The sequence below is a fragment of the Podarcis raffonei genome, chromosome 2 (genome assembly GCF_027172205.1).
Source record: "Podarcis raffonei isolate rPodRaf1 chromosome 2, rPodRaf1.pri, whole genome shotgun sequence".
Lineage (NCBI taxonomy): Eukaryota > Metazoa > Chordata > Lepidosauria > Squamata > Lacertidae > Podarcis > Podarcis raffonei.
The window spans coordinates 33,251,092-33,273,521 of NC_070603.1; the positions used below are offsets into that span (position 1 = coordinate 33,251,092).

Sequence of the window (22,430 nt, forward strand, 5' to 3'; positions counted from 1 at the left end):
CCTAATAAAACTATTTAGGATCCTGTGTGATAATAAATCTTGCTCTGGTGCCTTAGCTGTTTCCCACGGGAATCAACTGCAATCCCCACCCTCTTCTTTTGTGAAGAAGTATGGAAGATCCTGCCTTCTGGGCTAGAAATCTGAGCCTCAAGGCCTCCCCATTTGGCCTGCAAGGCCATTTCATCCAAGCCATGGTCACCTGCCCTGCACCTGATGTCAAGTGCTTCCCAGGTGCCAAGCGTGGGGTTTGCAAAGCCCCTTGCCCAATTTTTCCCAAGCACCCATCAACCAGTTGATTGTTTGACGTTTGGAAAAGGTGGGGAAGCAGCAACATTGTCCAATGACATTCACGGTGTCACACCATGCCCACTGGTGTGAATGAAATTTAACACAACATGCCAGTATATTGGTCAAAAAGTCACAGTTCCCTAATACAACAGGTGAAAGGAACAATAGAAAATGGGACAGGAGTACCAACATTAAAATCAGGAAAACTAATGTAATATTCTGCCATGTCTGCAGGCACCCTTAAGACTACAACTCCCATCAGCCCCAGCCAGAGAGGGGCAGGGGGTTGACAGATGCTGTAGTCCAAACATTTGGAGGACAGTAGAGTGGTGAGGTTTGTCATACACATTCTAGATATATGACTCCCACCTTGTTGGATTTGAACTATTTTCTGATTCACTGCTGGACAAAATGCAAGGTGCTGATTTGGATCGTTAAAGACCTAAATGGCTTGGGACTTGGATTCCTTAAGTCCTGCCTTCTCCCATTATGTTCCATCCTGCATGCTTCATTCAAAGTCTGAGGCCTTGTTCCAAGTGGCATTGCTGAATGAGATATGGCAGACAGCCACTAAGACCATGCCCATTTTAGCAGTTAAACCCACTTTATGGAATGCCTTCCTTAAGGAGGTTTGCCAGGCTTTGATACTTTATTATTTCAGGCAGTTGGCCAAAACACGGCTGTTTCAGAAGGCTTTTAGAAGATTAGCTTCCCTAGATTTTGTTGCTCTAGCTTCGTTACCTCAAATGATAGATGATGTTTTGTTTGTGGTGTTTGATTTTGGCGGCGGTGATGATACTGTATTTATTTAATGCGCTGCATTGTTTTTCATTAAGTGAGCTGCTTTGAGTTCACTTTGTAAGGAAAAGTGGGGTATAGGTCACTAAAGAAATAAACACAGAAATAAAATCTGAACACACCAATTTTCATTCCAGTATCTCCTTTCAAAGACACATAAGACGTGAGACCTCCCTATCTTCCTGCCTTTACAGAGGAGCTTGACTTTCCTTCCTTTTTTTGAGAAGAGGAAACACTCCTCTCTGCAGTGCAGTGTCCCCATAGCCTCCACTCACATTCACAGTCCATTAGCTTGCCTTTATTTGTATTTAGCACCCTTTGAATGTCCCAGTCTTGGTGTTTTGGAAGAGGTAGGCAGCAGAAAGTAACTCCCATTAGATCTACCTCTCCCCACAGAGTGTCATGCCATCTCCCTCCCTAAATACTAATTTTGGGAAAACATGTCATAAATGTATACATCCCGAATAACATAAACACATCCCATTTACCTGAGCTGCAGTACCAATTATCTTGGACCGTAAAGGGCTCACAGCACACAGCACACACAAGAACCAGAAGATGATGAGAACTCCTGAGGACTGAACTCCATGAAGCCTCTCATACTGGATGAGCAACATGGCTAACAGCTGCAGAGAAAGTAAAGGTGGAACACATGGATTACAGCTGTGAATGAATGAATGCCTCCTTATCTCTTAGCTTGGTTTAAAAGCCTGGATCTGAAACACTGCTGTTGGTTTGTTTGTTCTTCCGCTTCCATTGGTCTCATGCACACCATTCAGTAAAAGTGCTACGGTACCACTTTAAACACTCAAAGAATAAGGATGCTGAGAGTTGATTGGTGGCCTCTATTCCTTTCACAGAGCTACAATTTCCAGAGTCCTCTGTGAAGGGGGACTGACTGTTAAACCACTCTGAAAACTGTAGCTCTGTGAAAAGAATAGGGCTGTCCTAACAACTTTCACCAGCCTTAATGAACTACAGTTCCCAGGAATCCTTGGTGGAAGCAATGACTGTTTAAAGTGGCATAATAGTGCTTTAAATGTATGGCATGAATATGGCCATAGTTCTGTTCCCTCTCCCCACCAAAAGAAAAAGCGCTTTGCTTTAGAACTAGATAACAGCATAATTACTGTATATATATAAAAATAAGGAAACAGCTTGGTTTTTTCTCATCCAGGAAGACATGGCTATTGCCTTTTAACTCAGATATCCCACATTTGTGTTTTCATGTTCGTTTCCATTCTACAACCTTTAGATTTCATAGAGGCTCACTGAAAATATTATTTGCTTTCTTGCCACAAAGGCAAGGAAAAACTTTGTGCAGGGCAGAACAGTAAAAATGTCCCTTCCTCCTTTGCTTATATGCAGAATTCTCCAATGCTGACTTTTAAAACGTGAAGAGAAATAGACAGTATTAACTAGATGGAAAAATTATACCCTTTAAGGATACGATTGCTTCTTATTATCATTCAAATAATTATTTTGTTCAGAATTTGGCTGCTGTTTCAGAACTGCTGATCTTGTGCAATCCAAGATAATATGACATATTGTCATATAACAGTAGCCCTGAGGACTCCACAGATAAATTAAGAGGATGAAGAATGGCAAAAGCAATTTGAAACGCACATCTGTCAAAGTTCTGTCTGCCTCCTCTATGGCAAGGCCTTAGCTCAGTGACAGAGAAATCGCTTTGAATGCAGAAGGTCCCTGGTTCAACCTCAGACACCTCAAGATAAGGCTGGAAAAGACTCCTTTCTGAAACTCTGGAGAGTTGCTGCCAGTCAGTGTAGACAGTACTAAGCTAGAGGGACAAATGGCCTGGCTTAGTATAAGGCAGCTTCCTATGTTTTCCCATAATAATTGCCATCATCCTCTCCACTAAATTTGCTGCTGATAACGAAACAGTCAATTCCACAGCCATCTCTGGGATTCTAAGAGGCAGCTACGCCTGATCTAAGAAAATTAATTCATATCACGTTTCAGCATCAACACTGACCCCCATGCAATCAATAACATCAACAGAAAGGCATACTGACCATTGTGATGCCAACAAGTAAGGGTGTAACAAAATATACGGGTGCTGGGGTTCTGCTCTGAACAATTCCATGGAAAGCGTAGAAGAGATTGGCCCAGCAAACACACCAAAGAACAAAAGCAAAGACCTTCAAAAGAAAGAGAGAGAAAATAAATTCATCTGTAAGAGTAGCAATGTATTCCGTCAATGTACGTATTCAAAGAGCATTTATACTGCAGCATATTCTGAAAGCAGCCTTGCAGGTTAGCCATAAAAATTACTAGTCCCTGCCTGCCCACACCTACACATGGCAGTTGTTTGTACAATATTGATGGCCTGAAGAGGAGAAAGAATTATAGAATCATAGAGTTGGAAGAGATCCCCAAGGGCCAGCTAGTCCAACCACCTACAATGCAGGAATCTCAACTATGACAGATGGCCATTCAACCTCTCCTTAAAAACCTCCAGTGAAGGAGACTTCACCACCTCTCATGGGAGTCTGTTCCACAGTTGAATAACTGCCAGAAAGTTCTTCTTCGTGTTTAGTCGGAATCTCTTTTCTTGTAACTTGGAGTATGTTTCCGGGCACAATTCAAAGTGTTGGTGCTGACCTTTAAAGCCCTAAATGGCCTCGGTCCAGTATATCTGAGGAGCGTCTCCACCCCCATCGTTCCACCCAGACACAGAGCTCCAGCGCCAAGGGCCTTCTGGCGGTTCCCTCGCTGCGAGAAGCCAAGTTACAGGGAACCAGGCAGAGGGCCTTCTCAGTAGTGGCACCCGCCCTGTGAAATGCCCTCTCACCAGATGTCAAAGAGAACAACTACTACCAAACTTTTAGAAGACATCTGAAGGCAGCCCTTTTTAGGGAAGCTTTTAATGTTTGACGCACTATTGTATTTTAATATTTTGTTGGAAACCCAGCCAGATGGGCGGGGTTCATGCCCTACCCTCCAGAGCAAGAGAAAACAATCTTGCTCCATCCTTCATGAGACAGCCTTTTAGATAGTTGAAGATGGCTATCTATCAGTCTCGTCTTTTTCTGGCTGAACATACCCAGCTCCTTCAACTGTTCCTCATAAGGCTTGGCTTCCAGACCCTTGATCCCCTTGGTTTCCCTCCTCTGCACACGTTCCAGCTTGTCACCATCCTTCTTAAACTGTGGTGCCCAGAACTGGATACAGTATTCCAGATATGGTCTAACCCAGGCAGAATAGAATGGGACTATTACTTCCCTTGATCTGGGCACTATGCTTTTGTTAACGCAGCCTAGAGTAGCATTACCTTTTTTTGCTGCTGCATCACACTTTTGACTCAAGTTAAGCTTGTGGTCCACTAAGACCCCTAGATCCTTTTCACATGTACTACTGGCAATCTAGATGTCCCCCATCTTATATTTGTGCATCTGCTTCTTCCTGCCTAAGTGCAGAAAAAAACTGCACAGGTTTTTATTTCCGTTTGCAAGCATATGCTTTCTTGCTGCTCAGCCAGAGGTGATTTCTACTTGCCACAGCCTACTGGCAATTGGCTATTCACAAGCTTGTCTTAGAGTACCAATATCCCATGCATGTACATTTCCAGACATGTGAGCAATGACTGGGGACATGCCTGCACCAGGAAAATCACAGGGCAGATGGTTTGCTATTGCACGTTTTGCGCAATATTTTTGCAAGTCCCATATCAATGACAGTGATGTTCCATCTGCTTGCAGTACGAAGGAAACTATTTGTGCTGCCATTCACTCTGGATGTGCCCTCCAACACAAGGGAAGGAAACTACACAGTCAGGGTGCCAGTGCTTGGTATTGCTTGTGACGACAAAAGGCCAAACTCTCCCCTTGCAAACATACATCACTCTGTGAACTTTAAATCTTCTGCTGGTTTAGGAGCTTAGCTTTGGAACCAGAGCATTTATTTAGAAGTGGCAAATGGCAGTGAGGTTAAATCTTTGTAACAACCCATCATTTTGTGAATTTCTTTTAATTGTTGCCACTTCTTAGAGGGCTGTATGCTTTTATTCTCTTGAGTTGAAGGGCACATCCAAAGTGAATGGAGGCACAGCGTTTTCACGTGTTCCCAACGTTCAAATATCACCTGCTAAAAATCAACATGGTCAGATGGTGCTCTTTGTGGATTGCTTAAGGGAAGTCATGAGATGTTAAATTTCCTGTGAGTTGGAAGAACGTTGTTTCAGTACAGCTTTAAAAATCTATAGAGATTTGGCTGTTGACTTCAATAAGTGATGGGCTGCATCCATCTAATAAATTGAATAGATTCCTCCTTCTCTTGAATTTATAACCCTGTCAAATCACGTGAAACTCAGCAGGAAACAAAAGTAACACCTGGGTCAAGAGATTTTCTTAATTATTAGCAACAATGCCACCAAAACAGAACTCTCTCTCCACCCCCACCCCCAGAGGATAGCTGAGATTAAAATCCAATTAAAAATGCATGCCCGTCACTTAATCATCCAAACGATTGCTTCCAAAAGTGGGAAAAGGTCTTTAGCAGCAAAAACGGATAGCTGCACAGAGTGATGAAATGCAGTAGCGGAGTGTGCGGTGCGGCAGAGCTACCCTCCCAACACCAGCGTTGCTGCTGCTTCCCTGGATGGGGTTAGGCAGTGGCAGCAAGGTCAGTGAGAGTGCAGTGGGGAGGGAAGCACTGCTGCCAATGCAGTGCTCCCACTGGTATACGTGTGCAGCCCTGACTTTGCTGCCATGCTGCCCCATCCAGGTAAGTGCCAGTGATACCAGCTTGGGAGCCACCTCACCACATGACCTGCTTACGGATGGGAATGTTAAGTGAAAGCAGGAAGGCTGTCTAAAGAACTAGTAAGTGTCCAGAGTCTGGGAGACCAGAACTCAGAAAATAAGGAGTCTAGCTAACTACGCAAGAGGCAGAAGCTCTTCCCCCATTTTCTCCCAGCCCCACCCAGAACCTTTGGAAGGGTCTGCTCATGCTTTTGGAAAGGCTTTAGCTCAGTGGCAGAGCACATGCTTTGCAGGTTCAATTCCTGGCAGCTGTAAGAAATGCTCCTGCCTGAAACCCTGCATCAACAGTACCCATCTAGAGGGACCAAGAGTCTGATAGGTATGAGGCAGCTTCTTATGTTCCTTTTGTTTAAAAAGAAACACACAAAAAACTGCATTCCTCACCTTTGGGTCCCTAGATGTTGTTGGACTACAACTCCCATCATTCCTAGCCAGCACGGCTAGTGGTCAGGGATGATGGGAGCTGTAGTTCAAGAACATCAGGGGACCCAAGTTTGAGGAAGGCTGCATCAGAGCAGTAAGTCTATCTTTTTCGTAAAGCCAAATTCCATGCTTCAAAAACTTATCTGACAGTACAAGGATAATTTGCGGATTATCACAATCATGTTATTTTGTGACATTTTGAACGGAGGGCATATGATTAAGTTTTTCCCCCTAGCCATTTTCTCTCATTAGCCACAAAACTCTGCCCTTATCTGCAGTCAGTGTGTATGTGTGTGTGTGTGTGTGTGTGTGTAAGCACGCGCGCACCATCTTACCGTTTTAAACCTGCTCAGCACAGACAGTACAATGTAGCCTCGGTTGTTGCATTTTAGATAAAGGAGATAAAAGGGCAAGATGCACCAAAGATAGAAGCACGGGACCCACGCCACAACAGTCATCTGGAAACATGGTGTTAGGTCTGGGCTGTCAGTGTGCAGCGTAAGGTTGGGATCCTGGAAAGGATAGGGAAAGAATTAGTGGACACAACAGGGATACTGACTGCTCCAAGCCTCTATCACAAACCAGCAAAGAGCCGAGTGACTCCGACATGTTTTCCCCCCCAAAAGGAAATGCAAAGCCAAATATCTGAGCACTTAACGCCCTCTGAGCCTACTTGTACCATAATGCAACAATTCACCATATCAGCCCACATTCTCTAATGCAACACAATGCACTCTTTCATCTCAGCCTGACACACCTGATAACCTGCTGCCTTTTCATATCTCTGAGTGGAACTAGTCATACACACACTCTCTCTCTCATGCGCAGCTGACTGCCTCTGCCACTTAATAAGTACTATAATATGAAGCCAGCTTGTGGGGTGGGAGGGGGTGCCTTAAAGATTTTCTTCTCGCCCTAGTGGAAGACTATTCAAGGTCTTTCTTAAGCACCCAGAGCATATTGTGATATCACAGTGAGATGGAGACCTATGAAGATCCTCAGATAATGCTAACTTCTGGCACTTATTTTATTTTCATCATTTATTACATTTATATCCGACCTTCCCTTCAAGGAGATGCACGTGGTTCTTCCAATCTCCATTTTATCCTCACAACAACCCTGTGAGGTAGGTTAGGTGGAGAGACAATGAATGACCCAAGGCTGCCCCATGAGCTCCAGTGCTGAGTGGGGATTTGGACCACAGTCCTATCTGGCCTGGTCTGACACCCTAGCCACCCCACTGACCTTTCATGGTACTAAACTAACTCCTCATCATGAGGTCAACTTCCTCTGACTCCATCACACAGAGCAGGAATGAGGAACCTGTGGCCCTCCAGATGTTGGGACTTCAAATTCCATAATCCCTGACCATTAGTCATGCTAGCTAGGGCTGATGGAGACTGGAGATTGAACATCGGGAAGGCCACAGATCCCCACAGCCTTGATGTAGATGATGCATTTTTTTAAAAAATGCAATGGGGTAGAACTTTCTGCTAAATTGATGCTAGTTAAGTCCAATCCTATTAGAAGCCACTGGCTACAATCTGCTCATGGGTGGATTCTTTTGAACTCTGGGCAATGTTGCCCAACCCCTTAAATTAGAAATGAGAGTATATATGCCAGTTACACCTAAACACTGTGGTTGGACAATATAATTAAAAGGCTCTTATGAGTTCCCAAATACTGACACTCCCCGCAACTCTATTCAGTCAACCTCTGCTCTGACCAATCTGTTTTGCTACATATTCCTCCTCCCCAACACCCTGTTTGATTCAAGGGAAGCAATAGTCCTACTCTATTCTGCCTTGTTCAGACCTCACCTGGAATACAGTGTCCAGTTCTGGGCACCACGATTCAAGTAACAAGTGCAGAGGAGGGCAACCAAGGTGATCAAAGTTCTGGAAACAAAGCCTTAGGAGAACATTGGGTTTGTTTAGCCTGGAAACCAGGAGACTGAGAGGAGATATGATAACCATCTTAAAATATCTAAAGGGCTGTCCCATGGAGGATGGAGCAAGCTCGTTTTCTCCTGCTCGGGGTGGTAGGACATGAACCAATGGCTTCAAGTTACAAAAAAGGAGATTCTGACTAAACACCAGGAAGAACTTTCTGACAATAAGAGCTGTTCGACAGTAGAACAGACTCCCACAAGAGGTGGTGCATTTCAAGGGGTTGGACTAGATGACCCTTAGGGTTCCTTCCAACTCTACAATTCTATTATTCTATCATTTCTCCCATCCCGCAGAACTCTGACTGCACCTCCAGCATCAACTCCAGGACTTCCTGGGTACCGGATGAATACCTTCTCAACCCTCTGGGAATCTCTTCAAGCTCCTCCCACCCTGCTTCCTGATTTAACCAGCGCCTCCAAGATATTTCCATGGGACTCATGACAGTGAATATAGTGGGTGAGTGGCATGTATAAAAGGACTCCTATCTCTGTTCTGCCCCAGCCAATGCAGCCAAAGGGAAAACGTGATGGGAGTTGCAATGCACAACATTTGGAGGTGGACCACATTGGCTACCACTGGTGTAATGACTCTCATCTCTTGACCATGAGGGAGAGAACTATGAGAAGGCAGCTCTGCAAATGAGGGTGAATTTAAAACCTACTAGCTTAACTCTCTCATAACCATAAATAAATACTCCTTTACTTCCCTCTCCTCCAGTGAAGGTGAAAGGAACAGGAACAGAACAGGCTTTAGATACACCCCTTGTTTACAGTGCCATTTGCACTTCCAAGTGGAACTAATTGCACAGGGTGTAGGCTCCTTCCATTGTCTCCATTTCTATCATCAGGGGGATTCGGGTGGCATACCAGGAATGCCACAGGTTCACTACAAGTCAGCCTTTGGAAGTCTCAATGAAGGTGCATGAGGAGGAGGAAGAGAGGGAGATTATTCCCTTTCCTCAAGCCTGTATACTTAACATTCCTGGAATAATTAACAAGATCAAAAATGACTAACCATCCTTCTGATTACAGCTGGATATGTGCAAGAAAAAAACAGGGTTGTCCACTGTTAGTGAACTTGTGTGTTACAAGGATATTTTTTTTAAAGTGACTGTTAAAAGCTATCAATGATACTCTGCTACATTACTAAGCCAAAAGAGGACAAATAAATTAGATGAAAACCATATCACCAACTTTATTAAACAAAAAGAGAGCCGGCTCAGAAACAAGACAAGAAATACACACAATTTGTTCTCAGTCCTTTATCTTAATGGTTGGGATATTTACACAGCATTTATGTTATTTGCACAATAATCAAGGTTATTAATACTCCATTATATTGTTATTATGGGTTGGATGCAACTAACTAGTCTCACTAGCAGAAGCCAGCACAATGACTTTTACTAGCACAATGGGACTTCTCCCCCATCTTCCCCCTGCACCACCCAATTGGGTTGGGAGAACCCTAAGTAAACCTCCTTTGCAGAATGCATTTAATTGGTGGAAAGATGCACACACGGGACTTCTGCGAGATGGGCTTAGTGACCTGTTTGGAAGCATTTCAATAATAGTCTTCCTGCATGCCCCTGACTGAAGCTAATAAGGGCAGGGAGGGGAGAAATGCAAAATATACCAGTAGACTAAGGGCTGCTTCATATACTATGCTGGGAAACACATATGTTTCATATATAGTAAATACAACTAGGAACCAGGGTCAACTGGGAGATCCGTGCAACACATTACATATCACACATATTTTAGCCATGTGCTTTAGAACACCAAACATTACATTTTAAGGTGTGTGCAATGTGGAAACATGGCAAAAATGCAATGCAAGATTTTTCTCTTAACAGTGGGGCAGTAGTCAAGGCTTGCAGTGACATTTCACAGTAAACAAGCTGCTGACCACACTTAGTGCACACCTGTGAGTCAATTATACACATTAGTCTCTTGGCATTCCTAAAAATCAATGCTAAACCTCCGCTAGGTAATAATTTTGGGAAGCGCTCACACATTTTGGAGCAAGACCCTGAAAAGGCAGTTTGCCCTTCATTCTTCTTTTGCCCACACATGCTCCATTGATTTCTAAGTGCCAACCGCCTGACTCATTTCCTTCAGAAACTTGTGCACGCAAATAAAACCAGGTCACAGATAAGAACATTATACCTTAATGTCTGAAATAGCATTGTCACAGCCTTACTTACTGAAGGCAGAGGTGGGTGGTAAAGAACAGTTGGGTTGCTGTAACAACAAGCTCAGCCTTTTCTAAAATACTGTGTGCGCATGCGTGCGTAGGACGTACATAGGTACATGTCCAGTTTGTACATATATGCTTTGGACCATAAAGAAGAAGTTAACGCCACAGTGTTTCCTATTATTTTGAAAACCACCACACACCGAACCACAGAATTGGAAGCCTATGAAGACCATGTGGCAAAGGCTTCCAGTGCATAGCAGCATGCACGCAATCCTCAAGAACAAGGAAGTGTTTGTGGGGAAGCTGAAATACCCACTTCAGACTCTTCAGATTCTCTCACTTGGAAAGAAAGCTATGAATGGCAATGGAGACTAGTCACTAACGTCCTAAAACAAAAACAAAACCCTGCTGTTAACAAAACTGATGACACTTAGCAATTGTGTATGTTTGTTCTGATCAAACTGTGTTTGTCAACAACAATAAATTGTTGATAATAATCACCAACTAAGTTGGACAAAAGCACCTGGGATTCCAGGTTCAAGGTCAGATCCAAAAGCACCCTCTGAAACTGAACCTGAGTTTTGAAGGGGTTTGCTATCCCATCTCAAACAGGTTGGAGTTCTATCCCCAAATCAGTAGTTCTTGCCATCTCTGTCTTATTTGGATGAAGTGCCAATTCACTTGCTGTCATCCAGCACATTACTGTCCCCAAGCAATGGTCCAGCATCTCAACAACCTCCTTGAAATTTGATAGAATGAAGAAATAGAGATTGGTGTCAGCCACATACTGGTGACTCCACACACTATTTCTCCTGATGATCTCTCTCGATAGTTTCATGTAGATGTTCAGCAGCATGGGGGAGAAGTTGGAACCAGGAGGAGTGCCATAGGTCAATAGCCCTATGTCAAACTGGTATTTTCCAGCATCACCTTCCAGGAAGGTTTGGGAGCAGAACAAGACCCTGCCCCTTTAGAACCACCCCATCCAGGTGGTCGAAGAAATGGTACTGAAAGCCATTGAGAGGTCCAGCATAACCAACAGGAATGGACTTGACATTCTAGTTCCTGCCCTAGATTATCCATCGGGGGGACCAAAGCTGTCTCAGTCCCACAACCAAACATGAAGCTGGGCTAAAAGAGATAAGCTGCCTCATCCAGGAAAACCTGGAGCTGAGAGGCCACTACAAACTTGAGCATCTTACTCCTGAATGAAATAATAGAAAATGCAACAAATGGTGCCCTTGAATGTGGATGCACATCTTCATTCACATAAAAGGATGCACCCAGCAATTAAAAAAGACATTGACTGAGAAACACAACGCAGCTGAGATGTGTATGTAGATGCACATTCACCTCCACTGGCAGTACACGATAGATTTCTCTTGCTGGATTTGGGCAGTTTATTGAGGGATGGAGGCAGAAGTTAAAGAAACTTAATGTATGGAAAGTCAGTCCGTTTACTTCTCTCCATTGCTAGTGCTCTACAGATATTGCCATGTCTGAAATGTCCCATTGCCTAAAGTACTTAATGGGCAAAACAAACCTATCCCATTGTTTCCTATTTAACTTGCTGGATTGAATGATCAAACTGGTATAGAAATGTAGGAAACCTGGGGCCAGGGAGTAACCTCTTTTCAATTTTGGGCTAAGAAACTTTGGGCTAAGCCAGCACAAGATAGGCACCTTCTGTTTCTATAATTCCCCTGTCATCTCCATCATACAGGCCTGCTCATTAGCAATAAGAGAGGCTGTTGTGCTCCAAGAAAACCATTGGCAAGAAGCATCAATACTGCTTGGATGATCAGCCCACCTGGCAGGTGATAAGAATGATCAAGCCAGACAGATGGATTTTCTTTGCCTTGCCAACATCACAACCAGTGGGTGGTGAATTATGTGCCAATACAGTATCCAAAAACCACAGACCATTTAGTGTAACTCAAGTGGCTTGAACAGCCTTTGAAACATTCGTTCCAAGTGCTGACAATGTTAATCAAATTGTACACCCAATCTTACGAAGAGCATTTGAAGGGAGTAAAAAATAAATATGTTAGAGGTTCAAACAACACAATTTGGTGGAATACAGTGGTACCTCGGGTTAAGTACTTAATTCGTTCTGGAGGTCCGTACTTAACCTGAAACTGTTCTTAACCTGAAGCACCACTTTAGCTAATGGGGCCTCCTGCTGCTGCCGTGCCGCCGGAGCACGATTTCTGTTCTCATCCTGAAGCCAAGTTCTTAACCTGAAGCACTATTTCTGGGTTAGCGGAGTCTGTAACCTGAAGCGTATGTAACCCGAGGTACCACTGTATTGCAATGAGAATCTACTCTGCACAAACACTGCAAATATGTTCAAGTGTAAATCTGATTCATCTGAGTTTGACTAATTCATGTAGGGCTGTAATTGGCATGCCATGAAGTTTGTTGATTGAAACCCTAACTTGGATTTTAACATCTGGCCATGGCACATGGATAGGCACTCCAACCTACAGGATATTATTATTATTATTATTATTATTATTATTATTATTATTTACTTAATTGCATGTAACTCTGTTGCTGTCAGACATATTTCTAGTGCTATAGAACAAAGTTTCTCACTCACAACAGAAGAATTAAAAAGCCCTAAAACATTATGGCTTAAGAATAAGATTTACTCTGCAATAAGGGACATAAAGCAACCCAGCTAGAAAATATTTTATTCCCTACTGTGTTTTGATATAATAGCCAATAAGCTGATTGTTCTGGATGCTGACTCAGCATCCTCAATGCTGATTAAAAGGCTACAGTTAGCAGCACTTGATAAAGGGGGGGGGGAGGAATCCTCTACCTGGACCACGGTGGGAAATCTCAAGCCCAGGAACCAAATTCCAGCCCTCTCTGTTTTGCCTCTGGGACTCTCGAGACCACACTCCTCCTCCGCTACACCTTTTCTCCCTCCGGGCCACCCACGGGCTTTGCTCCACACCCTTCTTGTGTGCTTTTACCTTGCTGGAACAAGTTCTTGAAGTCTGATAATCCCTCCCACTTGCCTGAATGGAGGAACAAAAGAGGTGCATGTGTAGAATGCACAGTGTAAACATCGAAAAAACCTGTGGGAGAGAGGCCTTCTGCAAAGTACTGTGTCCCAAAGCATTTTCAGCAGTAATTTTTGGCAGGCAAAATACTTCATATATGCATTGTTAAGTTCAAGCATTTTAGTTTCTTTCTTTCTTTCTCTCTCTCTGCTTGTGTATCTATATATATTAATGTGATGTGATATAAGCATTGCCCGCACAGTGTGGTGAGTTGTCACATAATCATCTCAGGAATTTGAAGTGAGCCCCAAAGCAAATGAAAAAAATAAAATAAATCTTAAGATAATTAGATTGCACCAGGCCAAGTTTCTGCCCTGGATCCTTGCAAGAGATTTTTATAAAAGTAATAAACAACTCATTTGTGGCCTAAAAGGGTACTGAGGCTATACAGTTCCAAAGAAGTAAACTGATCAGTGATTTCCTCCACCCCTTCCTTACACAGGTCACATGGTCAACTGAGGCCACAGCACAGGTGGCTCCATGCAAAGCAAGAAGATCTGTAGGTGTTACTGACTTACAAGATTTAGTTTTCGTTGAAGACTTTTTTGTACAGACTTTTTATGCACAAAAGCTGGAGAAGAGCATAATCCAGCTAGGAACTGCATTCTGATACACAAACAAGTCTGGGAGTGTCACGTGTAAAAAAATGGATCAAACATCTTCCTCCTCCACCCCATGGCAACTAGCAGCATGGGTGCACAATTTCTGCCTGAGAAATGCATTCTGAACGTGTTCCAAAAGACTCTGCCCAAGATGCCTGAAACATCAACCACAGAAGATAGCAACACTATACACTACTGTGGGGTGGGGGGTGGGAGGAGAAGGACATAATTACAGTATATACAGTTAATCTCATTCATTATACAAATGTATTCTGACCTGATGTGAATTTCCCACCAAAATGATTAGGCAGTGATGTAGATAGAGTGTGGAACTGGTCTTGCAACAAACTAAGGACTGTGTTGGAAGTGGTTTTGCTATTTCCCAAAATGATTGCGCCAACATAACTAGCAAATCCACAACGGTACAGAAATGCAAAAGCCTATTCAGGATGCAGAGGCAGTTTCAACATACCTTATCCTCATTAAAGTTACTTTATGCAACATGTTGGTACCAAATTAATGATGTGGGGATTCTGAAGCTCTGTTGTTTTCCTTTACTGCTTTTCGCTATTGCCCAAGCAGAATTTTGCTGGGTCTGGTACAACCTTGCAACACCTCTTTCTTCTCTTCCCACAGTTCATTGCTCAAACTCCAGGATTGATTGGTGTCCTTTAGCTTCTAATAGCTCTCTCGTTTTAAGTTGTTGTTTGTTTGTTTTACATTTCTGGCTACTTGATTTGTATTTATGGTCAGGATGCGGGTAGCGCTGTGGGTTAAACCACAGAACCTAGGAGTTGCCGATCAGAAGGTCAGTGGTTCGAATCCCCGCGATGGAGTGAGCTCCCATTGCTCGGTCCCTGCTCCTGCCAACCTAGCAGTTTGAAAGCACGTCAAAGTGCAAGTAGATAAATAGGTACCGCTCCAGCGGGAAGGTAAACGGTGTTTCCGTGCGCTGCTCTGGTTCGCCAGAAGCGGCTTAGTCATGGTGGCCACATGACCCAGAAGCTGTACGCTGGCTCCCATTGGGCAATAAAGCGAGATGAGCACTGCAACCCCAGAGTCGGTCATGACTGGACCTAATGGTCAGGGGTCCCTTTACCTTTTATGCCAGTGCTGCATGGACAAATGGTCTGGAGCATGTCCAGCACAAGGCAGCTAGAATGGCGAGGGCTTTTGAAAACCCAGCCCTATGGGGAATGGTTGAAAGAGCTGGGGATGTTCAGCTTGGAGAAGAGAAGGTTAAGGGGAGGGTACGATGGTCATCTTTGAATGCCTGAAGGGATGTCACATAGAAGATATTCTCTGTTTCTCCAGAGGGCAGGACGAAGGGATTCCAGGGAAGTAAATTTCAGCTAAATGTTCAATTAATGAGTTCTGTCAGTAGAAGCCCTGCACAAATATTTCTGCTTGTACAATGGGGCTTTCCCCCTGTGCTCCCTGTACCCGCATAATTGGCTCGGGATGTGTGTGTTGTGAGAACCCCCAGAACAGCATACAGAGAGAGGAGGGGGATTCTTCCACCTGGCAAGCAGGTGTTGATGGAATTATTTCTATAGCTGTGCACTGACTTCTTCCCCTAGGATGTATATATTTGTTGTTGTTTAGTCGTTTAGTCGTGTCTGACTCTTCGTGACCCCATGGACCAGAGCACACCAGGCACTTCTGTCTTCCACTGCCTCCCGCAGTTTGGTCAAACTCATGCTTCAAGAACACTGTCCAATCATCTCGTCCTCTGTTGTTCCCTTCTCCTTGTGCCCTCAATCTTTCCCAGCATCAGGGTCTTTTCCAGGGAGTCTTCTCTTCTCATGAGGTGGCCAAAGTATTGGAGCCTCAGCTTCAGGATCTGTCCTTCCAGTGAGCACTCAGGACTGATTTCCTTCATTTTAGGTTTGATCTTCTTGCAGTCCATGGGACTCTCAAGAGTCTCCTCCAGCACCATAATTCAAAAGCATCAATTCTTCAGCGATCAGCCTTCTTTATGGTCCAGCTCTCACTTCCATACATCACTATTGGGAAAACCATAGCTTTAACTATACAGACCTTTGTCAGCAAGGTGATGTCTCTGCTTTTTAAAATGCTGCCTAGGTTTGTCATTGCTTTTCTCCCAAGAAGCAGGCGTCTTTTAATTTCGTGACTGTTGTCACCATCTGCAGTGATCAGTGCCTTTAAAGCACATGCCCCCATCCCTCTAAGAATTCTGTTCACTGTAGTTTGTTAAGGGCTGCTAGGAATTGTAACTCTCTGAGGGGTTAAACTAAAGGTCCCAAAATTATTTGAGGGGAAAATGTGCTTCAAATGGTATAGTCTGTATTGTACGCAGCCCGAGAGATAAGCAACTCATTGTTCAGAATACTGCTTCTTCACATCTAACCCTGCTTCTAACTCCACCCTATAGGCATATTTGCATCAGCATCTCCAAGCATCACCTTGCAGGACAGGAGCAGCACCTTTCTTGAAAGAGAAAGGCAACTATAGGTCAAGCCTAGAAAAACAGTCCACTCTGGGGGTGGCAGTTGAATTAGCTCGTGGATTTACCAAACAAGAAGAGGCACTTGCTATTTTGATCAGAAGGCTGCTTGTAAATTAACTTTCACAGAAGCCAGTCATTTCATCTAGAACTTTCTTACCTCACAGGATTCCTGAACAGTTAAGCAATCCTTTCTCTTGGGATGATCAACAATGTATTTAAAAACTGGAATGCACCTAATAAATGTTCGTTACATAATTTCCAGGTTGTTCTGTATGCAGTTCTTGGCAACAGTGTTTATGGGGAAAGCTCTTCCTATTTACTAACACCTTTGCTTTTTTAGGTACTTCTCTAGGATGAAAATCTCTAAATTAATCAGGAAATTTAGTTTAAATCTAATATTGCTGTGAAAGAGATGTCCACCGCTTTCCACTCACATCAATAGGGGTTCAGCTCTGATGTTTGTTTTGCTTGCATTATATTGTGATGTCATTACAAACATACACTCTCTGTACTACTTCTTTAGCTCTTGAGGACTGAACACAAAGAGTGCTCACTAATGGTTCATCATCATTCTGGGGGGAAAGTGACAAGTGGGGTGCTACAGGGTTCTGTCCTGTGCCTGTTGTTTGTTCAACATCTTTATAAATGACTTGGACGAAGGTCTTGAGTTGATGCTCAGCCAATCTGCAGACGCCACCAAACTGGGAAGGGCAGCTAATGCTGCAGAAGACACAATTAGCATTCAATTTTACCTTAACGGATGGGAGAATGAGTCAAAACCAACAAAATGAATTCCAATAGGGACAAATGCAAGGTTCTGCACCTAGGCAGGAAGAAATATAAGATGGGGTACACCTGGCTTGCCAGTAGTACATGTGAAAAGGATCCTGGGGTCTTAGTAGACCACAAGCTTAACATGAGTCAAGAGTGTAATGCAGCAGCAAAAAAGATAATGCTATTCTAGGCTACATCATCAGAGGTATAGTGTCCTGATCCAGGAAAGCAATAGTTCCACTCTATTCTGCCTTGGTCAGACCACACCTGGAATACTGTGTCCAGTTCTGGGCACCACAATTTAAGAAGGATGTTTACAAGCTGGAACATGTGCACAGGACTGCAGCCAAGATGGTCAATGGTCTGGAAACAAAGCCTTACGGGGAACTGTAGAGAGAGTTGAGTATGTTTAGCTTGGGAAAGAGGAGACTGAGAGGAGATATGATAGCCATCTTCAACTGTCTAAAGGGCTGTCACATGGAAGGTGGAGCAAGCTTCTTTTCTCCTGCTCCGGGGGCTAGGACCTGAACAAGTGGGTTCAAGTCACAGGAAAGGAAACTCCGGCTAAACGTCAGAAATACCTTTCTGACAGTAAGAGCTGTTCAACAGTGGAACAGATTCCCATGAGAGGCGGTGGACTCTCCTTCACTGGAGATTTTTATAAGCAGAGGTTGGGTGGCCATCTGTCATGGGTGCTTTAGTTGAGATTCCTGCATATCAGAGGTTGGACTAGAATATCCTTGGGGTCCCTTCCAACTCTATGATTCTAAGAGGGGTTTTTATTAAGCAGATACAAAGAGGGGAGAGCTACCCTTCTATTTCTAGACAGAACAGCCTTTGTAGAATCTACTTTTTGTGTTATGGGCTCCATTGCTTTCCAGTCTGACATACTAAAACGAGAAAGCATTTAAAGTTTGCACAAAACTGTTGAGCCCAATATGAGGCTAGCTCCCACTAGCCTGCACAATACTATTGGCATAAGAAACTTTTATGTGCATTAAACAAATAATGTGGCTGTCAGTGTCAACAAGAAGTACAACACCGCAGATCAAGACACTCCCTAAACAGGAGAAAAGGTAAAAGGGATTGTTCTCATGTTCCTTTTGAAAAGCATCATCTTCTTCTTTTTAAGACACTCCCTTTAGCCAGCAGCTTACTATCTAGCTTTGGAACCAGAGTGGTGGTGTGGTTCTTCTGAGTGTTGAACTAAGACAGGAAAGAACTAGGTTCAAATCTCTACACAGCCGTGAAGCTCACTGGATGACCTAGATCAGTCACTATAGCTAGGCCTAATCTACCTCAGTGCTTTGTTGTAAGGGTAAAAGTGCATGGGGGAACCTTGTCCACCACCCTGAGGAAGTGAGAGATAAAAATGATAGTAAGTACAGTGGTACCTCGGTTTAAGAACAGTCTGGTTTAAGAATGAATTGGTTTACAAACTCCACAAAACCGGAAATAGTGTCTTGGTTTGAGAACTTTACTTTGGTCTAAGAATGGAATCCAAATGGTGGAAGGGCACCGGCGGTGGGAGGCCTCATTAGGGAAAGCTCACCTCGGTTTAAGAACAGTTTAGGTTTAAAAACGGACTTCCGGAATGGATTAAGTTCGTAAACCAAGGTACCACTGTAAATAAATCTTAGAGGAGTAGTCCGAGCAGAGTGGTTACTCTTTAAGGAGGTGGAGATTTTCCTCCAAACCAATAATGGAAATGAAACTGAAGTGTTTTGTTTCTGTTTTACTATGGATACCCAAAGAAGCCTCTTAATAAGAAACAGGAACCACTCAACAGCACAGCACACAGTGTACATCTGAGAAGCAGATACATATCTGTGAAAAGGTGAGGCAGCATACTGCAAATTCACAGAGCACATGTGTAAGACTCCAAGAGTATTCAGTCAAGTGGCAAACAGAATGGACTTACCTTTGTGTTAAACTTCTGCTGGGCAGAAGACAGTAGCTACAAAGTCTCTTTGAACCATCAGACACAAAGAAACGCGGTGACATAATGAATTTACGCACTGTGGTAAAGGTGGCTGGGCAACAGCTGACTTTCAGAAGGGCTGTGTTCCAGCAAGAAGGAAAGGACTGGTTGAATGTGGTGTATGGGAGTATGGTCTGCAATCAGTCCTACAATACATAGGATTGGAGCCACCCTTGTACAGTGGTACCTCAGGTTAAGAACTTAATTCATTCTGGAGGTCCATTCTTAACCTGAGGTACCACTTTAGCCTCCTGCTGCCGCCACCGCGCAATTTCTGTTCTCATCCTGAGGTAAAGTTCTTAACCTGAGGTTAGCGGAGTCTGTAACCTGAAGCATCTGTAACCTGAAGCGTCTGTAACCTGAGGTACAACTGTACTGATATCATGTTACACCTACATCAATGCATTGAAACACTTCCATTGGAAGCAATGGAGAGCCGCAGCTGAACAGCCCCCCCCCCATGAGAGACGGGGGAGGGGAGGGGGAGGAAAGAGTTCTAATCAACTCAGTAACCAACTGGAGAGCCAAACTATACAAGATCCATGATAATATATCCCAATATTTTATTTCCAAATTAAAGCAGCCACTGATGGTTCCAATTATAACTGGAGCATTATCTCTGGAAAGGGGTAATGCTTTTCCTCAGTGCTGTTTCCCCATTACATCTAACAGTACCCCCCCCCCCGAGTTACTATTAGCCTTCGGAAAAGAAGGTGCTCACACCTCTAATAGTGCTCCTGAATATAATCCATTTCTTCTTCTTCTTCTTCCCCTTCCCTGCCATTACGCTGCGGAGTGGAGAGCTCTCAAAACGTTCATAGAAAGTGCCCGGGTTTGACATGCTTATTTTCTGTTGTGCCTAAGGGAACAAGTCCATCGTATAGTTCCCCACACCTGCAATCAGGTTGTACAGTCCAGAAAACAGGAAGTCTTCCTCATCCACAGTCGGTGAGAACTAGGCCTATGCAAAGCATCACTTGCAATAGTAATTGCATGACATATTTATTTTGCATGAATAATCATGATTGCAAAATCATTGGATTTTTTTGTACAGACTTTCCTAGACATAAATCTTTGAATGACGAAGGTATCCTCCTTGAAATCTGAAAAAGCGACTACAAAAGCATGGAAAAAACCATGAGAAAAGCTAGGTAAGCAAGGCCAGCAATACATTATAGAGTAAAACCAGTTATTACAACGCAGTATACAGCAGTGGCCCTCTTGATGCTGCTGTGCTCAAACTCCCATCAGCTCCACCCAACATAATCAATGGTCAGGTATGATGGGAGTTACAGTCAGCCATAGGCTCTCTATCCATGCTATACAGTTATAGCATGCCTCCAGGGCAATACATCATGAACTTGCTTCTGCAAATCAGTGACCTACCATGGACACAAAATATACACAAATGTACATGTATATATTTCCACAGATAACCATTTCTACAACACACAAAAATTTAGACTATGGACCAAAATATGCTAATTAGGGCAAAACTCCCATTGAACTCAATGGGACTATATAATAAAGCATTTAAATTTTGGACAAAGGTGCTCATATTATGCAAGAAGATTCTCTTCTCCTGAAAAATGCTCAGCCTTACTTGCTTTTGTAATTTGTGTCAATCTCCATTTCATTCCTCTGGGGCACAATGTATCTGACAGAGTGAGTCTGCATGTCTGCTCAGAGGTAAAAGCCCATTGAACACAATGGTGCTTCCAGCCATAGTACATAGGTCTAGGAATGCAGCCTGTGATACTTCCATTTCTGTGGAGGGAACAATGAATTGCTGCACAATAAACAGCTGTATAATAATACAATGGTACCTCGGGTTACATACGCTTCAGGTTATACACTTCACTAAGCCAGAAATAGTGCTTCAGGTTAAGAACTTTGCTTCAGGATAAGAACAGAAATTCTGGCGCTCTGGCAGCACGGCAGCAACAGGAGGCCCCATTAGCTAAAGTGGTGCTTCAGGTTAAGAACAGTTTCAGGTTAAGAACGGACCTCCGGAACAAATTAAGTACTTAACCCGAGGTACCACTGTATGCTTTGGTCCTCCCCCCCCCAAAAAAAAGCAGGACCCAAGTATCAACATACATCTTCTAGTGGACAGAGATATTCTCCAGGGCTGGAATGAGTAAGACTCCAACTTTGAAGAAACAGCCACATGCTCTAGCTGCCTCTAGCAATTGCCTTGCTCAAGCTTGTGTATTGGTTTTGCCCAGCATTACAATGGTGCGGCAGTTAAGGGATTGAAAAAATACCTGTCTAGTCAGGTTTGCAGCACCAGGGAGTAGCCTCACCTGCCCTTAGAAGTCAGTAGGGGAGAGGTTTTCTTTTTTTATTCCTATAAAAATGCAACTGTTTTTCGGTATGCCAGCAACGTGTCTGACTGCTGAACACGTTCCCAAGTACTTTGCTTCATCGATTCCAGTGGGAATGAACGCACGTGCATCTGTGTGAGCAGTGCTGCTAGTTTTTAACCCGGCAGAAATATGCCAGCACGTGCCATTCATGGGTTTGAACCTGCCTCCGGCAAGTTTTTGTTTTGTCCCTCAATTCACAGGGACTGTTGGCATCCATCTGTCTCGAAAGACAACTGAGGAGCGCGCCTTTGGGGGATGAATTGCAACATTTCATTTCGGGTCCACGCTTGTTTGATAATACGCTGAGAACTGAGAAAGATGATTCCCCCCCTTTTTTCCCTTTTCGTAACCCCATTGTATTTTACTTGGTAGTTTTGGGATGCGTGAGGCCAGTCATCTCCGCGAGTTTCTGCCCTCCAGGTTGCGAGGTTTGGGTTCCACGTGTAAGCGTGACTGTGCTCATCTACGGCAAGCCTGCGCCTCCAACCAGGTCTGCTAACCCACATCGCATAGCTCCTGCCTTTTCGCCCTCGGCAAACTCCCTCTGAGGAATTTGCATCCCCGCGTCATGCTGCTGGTCCACACACACCTCTTAACTCTTTCTCCCTCTTTTCGGGTGCCTTTCTCCACCCCAAGACTCTGGAGGCAATCCACCCCCATCAAAAACAAGAACCCATCGGCAGGAGGAGAGTTGCGCATGCAGAAACTTAGGGCTCCCC

At 43.8% G+C, this 22,430-nt stretch overlaps 1 protein-coding gene across 1 annotated transcript in view; it reads right to left on the reverse strand.

The window, feature by feature from the left end:
* The window catches only part of ABCC3 (ATP binding cassette subfamily C member 3), a 66,370-nt gene that overhangs the window by 43,242 nt on the left and 698 nt on the right, over window positions 1-22,430 (reverse strand). Inside the window, exons 2-4 of the mRNA XM_053375737.1 lie at window positions 6,629-6,805; window positions 3,123-3,248; window positions 1,575-1,712 (exon numbers count right to left, since the gene is read on the reverse strand). Of these exons, the coding sequence (XP_053231712.1) occupies window positions 1,575-1,712; window positions 3,123-3,248; window positions 6,629-6,805 (441 nt within the window). The remainder of the gene's footprint in view (window positions 1-1,574; window positions 1,713-3,122; window positions 3,249-6,628; window positions 6,806-22,430) is intronic.